Source organism: Cryptomeria japonica, chromosome 7 (genome assembly GCF_030272615.1).
Source record: "Cryptomeria japonica chromosome 7, Sugi_1.0, whole genome shotgun sequence".
Classification (NCBI taxonomy): Eukaryota; Viridiplantae; Streptophyta; class Pinopsida; order Cupressales; family Cupressaceae; genus Cryptomeria; species Cryptomeria japonica.
Window position 1 is genome coordinate 828,290,944 of NC_081411.1, and position 5,533 is coordinate 828,296,476.

General features: G+C 38.5%; 1 protein-coding gene across 1 annotated transcript; it reads left to right on the forward strand.

Annotated features, from left to right (window-relative positions):
- Positions 1-1,478: 1,478 nt before the first annotated feature.
- Positions 1,479-1,988, forward strand: LOC131038968 (uncharacterized). The gene has a single exon (XM_057971594.2). The coding sequence runs from the start codon at positions 1,479-1,481 to the stop codon at positions 1,986-1,988; it is 510 nt and encodes a 169-aa protein (XP_057827577.2).
- Positions 1,989-5,533: the final 3,545 nt, after the last annotated feature.

Sequence of the window (5,533 nt, forward strand, 5' to 3'; positions counted from 1 at the left end):
AGTCTTCTTTTTCAACACTAAGTTAAGCTTACAAAAAGACATCTGTGGCATTCTGAATTTCAATCTAGGAAGTCTCCCCTGTAAGTATCTAGGTTTTACCTGGATCAGGGCTCTGGGTCGTCAAAACTGTGGGTTGGAGTAGTAGATAAGATTAGAAGCAGGGTAGCAACCTGGAAGGGTAAGTGGCTATCCTCTATGGGTAGAGATACTCTGGTCAAATTGGTTCTAGCTGCTATGCCCATCTATCAGCTATCATGTTTTAACCTGCCCCATTTCAAAAAGGAAATTCTAAATAGACATCTAAGATCTTTATTTTGGCAAGGGGCGGAAGAGAAGAAACAGATCTCCCTTATGGCCCGGGATAAGATCTGTAGGCCCAAATCAGCAGGGGGTATTGGGATTAAGAATATTAAGGTTCAGAGTAGGGCGTTAGGGGCCAAATTAGTATGGAGAATGTTTAGATATCCTCATCTTAAGTGGTCCCAAATCCTTTACCATAAATATCTCCAAGGCAAGGACCATATGAGCCTCTTTAGGGACTCCTCCCCCCTGAGAGGCTCGCGTATTTGGAACTTTATGTTGGATTGTAGGAAGTTCATCTTAGACAAATTATCATGGAATCTGGACAAGGGTGATAAAGCCCCTTTCTGGTCTGACTCTTGGGGAGGTTTCCCAGTCCTTTAGCAAAAAGTTAACCTGGAATCATCGAGAGTAGTGCTAGAATTTGTTTGGGGTAGGTATGTTAAGGATTACATCATGCCTTCTGAGGGATACTTAGCCAAGGGATGGTCTTGGAGATTCAGGTGGACATCCCTGCAAGGGAGAAATTGTTGCTTCAAGACATCCTTAATAAGAGGATGGTCACTTTCGACTTAGGGTCATATACTCTTGTCTGGGATGGGTTGAAATCGGGAGAATATACCTCAAAATATGGTTATAATCTCCCCCTAAGTCAGCAACTCTCCTCTTCCACTTCTGTCCCTTCAACCTTATGTTTGGATAAGATATGTTTACCAAAGGTAGGATTGTTCTCATGGTTTTCTCTCCAGAATAAGATTTTAACAACATATAGATTCAGAAAGATGGGCTATGAAGGCCCTAGCAAATGCCCTTTATGTGAAGAGGTTGAAGAAGAGAAAGACCACATCCTTCTCAATTGTAATTATGCCTCTAAGTGTTGGCTTTGGTTGTGCAACAAATTAGGGTGGTACTCAACCTTTCCCAATACCATCCTTGGGATGTTTCAGACATGGACAATCCTTTTCAAGAACTCCCTATATGGTGAGATATGAAACCTGGCCCCTTTTTTGGTTATTTGGGAACTCTGGAAGGAACGCAATAGGAGACTCTTTAAGGAGGAGAAGATGGAGTGGACCCTTCTGGTGAATAAAATAGAAGCCTCAATTGTGGAGACTCTAAATAGTAGAACTTCTAAATTTCCTTTTAATCTCTCAGAGATGACCTACTGAGATGAGAAGATGAGGGGGCTGTGGTTTGGTTTGAGGTTCCCTCCCTTTGTTGGAGATGGCAACTCTAACAAACAGGAGTTGAGAAAGGCCTGCAAGTGGAGAGCCCCTAAAAGGGCTTGGTTCAAGCTAAACTTTGATGGAGCTTCCCGAGGGAACCTAGGTCCTGCAGGTATCAGATGTTGTCTGCATGATGAGGGTGCGAGGGAACTGGCTAGGCTAGCAAAACCTATAAGGTTTGAATCCAATAACAAAGCTGAAATCTTAGCCCTAATTGAAGGTCTCCTTCTTTGTCAAAATAGGGGTATTCGTAAACTGGCTATTGAAGGAGACTCGGCCATTATTATCAATGGCCTTAGAAAAGGTTCTCTGCTTGATTGGAAGCTGCATGCACTCTTGTTTAGAGCTCTTGGTCTCCTTAAAGATTTCAAGAAAATGACCTTCAACCATATCTATAGAGAAGGAAACTCTAGGGCAGATGAATTAGCTAATGCAGGAGCTGATGGGCAGTTCATTAGTTAGGAGGGAGTACTCCTCCTCTATTTTAGCTAATTGGTTGGTTATCCCAGGCTTTTGGTGTTGTTCAGCTTGGCTTGGGGTCCCACTAGGTTTTTTTTTTTTTTTTTTTTTTTTTTTTTTTTTTTCTGAATTGTGGCCTTCCCCTTCTTCTGAAGGAGGTGAGTCTCTGCTACCTTAGGGGGCTAATCCTAAATCAAAGATGGAAGGAAGTGTTCCTATCATTGCTCTAAGCTGTGGTAGTTTAGTGAGCCTGTCTCTTAGCTCTCAGAATATATTTATGGTTCTCTGGTCTTTTTCGTGGAAAGCTTATTTTCATATATATGCATGGATATATATATGTATTAATATTCACATAGATATATCATACACCAATAGGAATAAGAGATTATGGTGCTTTAAGAGTTAGAATTATCTTTTAAATTTTTTTATATTCTATATGTATTTTATAGCTATGATTTAGAGCATATTTATCTATGGCTTTTAGCCATATTTTAGAGGCATCTGATACCTTTTTGGGACATCTTTTGTCAGCAACTCCCCTCGATTAGTACCAACTTGGTGGCACACTTGTGGTGTTGATGGGACTTCCCTTACTGTGATAGCCAACAATTGCTTAGCAACCCATTTGTGTAGAGGCGACAGTATTAATTACCTTGATTCTGGAGATTGTTTCAATTGCATCTTGGCCCTTCGATCTCTGTCATCCATTAGTGTCTATCATCCCTCTTAGGCAAGATGAGCTGTATTTCATGATGCCTTTTAATACTAGTTCTATTTAAAGTTTTACTTGCTTAGGCTCTGGCTTATCTGATATTCTAGCAGCTCCTATGGATACCCATCTAAGATTAATAGGGCTCAAGCAACAAATGGATTTTGTAGGAGAAATTAAGGAGGAGAGATTGAAAGGCATCCTGGTCTTTCCGAACCCGTGGTCATCAGGGCGGTCATGAAAATCCTTGAGAATGATTATATTATGAATGAAAACCGCACCAGAGCCAATTCAGACATTGCCACAATGTTCTTGGCAGTGGCTATGCATTTTGAGAATGATAGGAATGTGGTAATGAAACTTTGTAAAAATGTCTTCAAGAAGGAACTGCTTGGAGAATTGGACCAAGTGGTGGTTAATATTGATGAGGAGCTCTTTTCTCCGAAGCCTCATGACTATGATATTCTCATTAAGATGAATAACCAGGTGCCTAGATACCCAATTCTGTCAATTAAGGATCCAATAGCCTTTGAAGCGCACAACCCAATTAGGCGAAGGAATCTCTTCTTCCTTATGTGGTTTCTGTAGGTTAGGAAACCAACGTGCAATAGGTGGTTGGCTAACTATCTAGAAGTGGAGAATATTGAAGTGGTCTTGGATGATGTGTAAATCCCCCATCCCCTGCTTCCTCCCCTACTAATTTGCCAGCCAGCTCTGGAGAAAAGGTTCCATAGGAGCGGGTAAGGAGATGTCGGGCTGGTTAGATGGGTCCATTATGGTTTCAGGCTTCCCGCCTCTTTATGACTCTCAAGTGTTTATGGTTAGAAGGGTCCATTATGGGTATATAAAAGTTAAATTTCATATCTAGATGTATACAAATATCTGTCTGGTTTCATTTAAGCAGTGTTTGGCCTTTGCTTTCTTTTGAATGATGATGGATGATTTAGTAAGGTGGTTGTCTTCTACTTCATTTGTAAGCTTTTATGTTGATTATGCAATCTTCTTTCTGTAATTTAGTTCAGAGTTTTCTCCTTCTTCCTCCTCTCTTGTGTAGGATGTTTGTCTATGTTTGAAAGGTGGAAGCCATCTTGATTTCTCTTTGTAGTAAGCAGGAGAGATATGATCTAACTTGGATAACATTTGGTCTTATTGTCCTTTTTGAATGGCTCTATCTCCCAATACAATGCTATGATATTGCTATTTTATGATTTGGGCTTCAAAAACTCTTAACATTACTTATAGTCTTTGAGGATGTTGTAGATTAATTATGAAGGTTTGACACCACCAATTGTGCGGGTTTTTCGGGCTAACATCTCTTGGAGTGATAGATGTAGGATGAGTTTGAAGGTTTTATGCAGGTTTGGTCACCATTAGCCTTGTAGGGCCTTCCCCTTGAGGGTTCTGGAGCTTTATTATTCATTCAGGGAATCTCTTCACATTGTTCTCTCATTTAAGCTTTGTAGTGTATTTCCTGACACTGATCTTGGCTGTAAGATCTTTTGCAGATCAGGAGAGCATTTTGTAACTTGCTTCTGAGAGACTAGACCTAGGCAATAAAGGGTGATGCAGACATCACTTTTTAGGAATGAGCAGTTCTTTCAGAACTTCAAAATTTTAGAATGATATCTCTCTGTCATATAGCTCATCCTGTTGGGATTTTCCCAAGGACTATTGTATCTTGTTCTCATTCTTGTTAAGTGTATCATTCAATTATGATCCTCTAAGGGATCTAGGTGAGACTGAAGGTTTTCTTCCTCAATTCTTTCCTACTGGTGCCCACACTTAATGGAGTATGTAATCATTTTCTTTAATTAATAAAAATTTTAGGCTTCGGCCTTTTACCGATCAAAAAAATAAAATAAAAAAATCAAGGAATCTCCTTCAAGCTATATTTTTTAGAAGCCCATTTTTTTCTCCATTTTCAACCCTTCAATAGCCACCTGAGCCTCAACTTCATTGTTTTCTCCCTCCGCAAATTTGGAAACTCCAATTGCTACAATATTGCCCTCCCAATCTTGTACCACAAATCTAGCTCCCAACGGTCATGGGTTACCCTTTAACACCCCATCAAAGTTAATTTTATACCATCCTTCCCTCGGCTTGGACCACTCCGCCACCTTCACCTTTTGAAATTTTGGATTAGCCTGAGCAAGCCAATTAATAGACCAATTTTTTAATCATTTTAATATATACAAACTAGTTTAATAACTTTTAATCATAAATTTAAATATTTTTAATTAAGTCATTCAAAAAATGTCTATTTTCACTTTAATAATTATTAATAGTTATTTTATTAATGTAAATGTTATTCAATTTTCAATTCAAGATCCAAGTTATATTCAAGGTTATCTTTTCTTACAAGTATGTGTTATATCTTTAATATAATAAATCTGATTATTGTCTTGTATGTTGCAGATGAAAAGAGCATTTATCGATTTCAATGTCCTTCTCACAAATGCCGATTGATATATATATGTATGCAAGGAGGATCAAACAATACCTTGACCGATCATGTCTATTAGAGATGACCGATCAAGATATTACTTGATCACACCTTTTCATTTATCATTGTATTTATCAATTACTGTATAAAACTTAACAAATCACCCGATACTAATCGGCATGTATACCATAAGCAAGACAACCGATACTAATCGGTATGTATTTAGTTATAAACTAAACTCGATAACAATCAGTGTTCACATAGTTAATATGTTTAACCAATATTAATCGGCGTGCATATGATTTAATGTAAACCGATACCAATCAGTATTCTGTGCTATGAGATTTACAACCGATAATTATCGGTAGTTAAGCATTGATCAGAATTTGCAAGTAA

Excerpts from the sequence above, each read along its gene's own strand:
- LOC131038968 (XM_057971594.2), top strand. The coding sequence starts at position 1,479 with ATGAGGGGGCTGTGGTTTGGTTTGAGGTTCCCTCCCTTTGTTGGAGAT.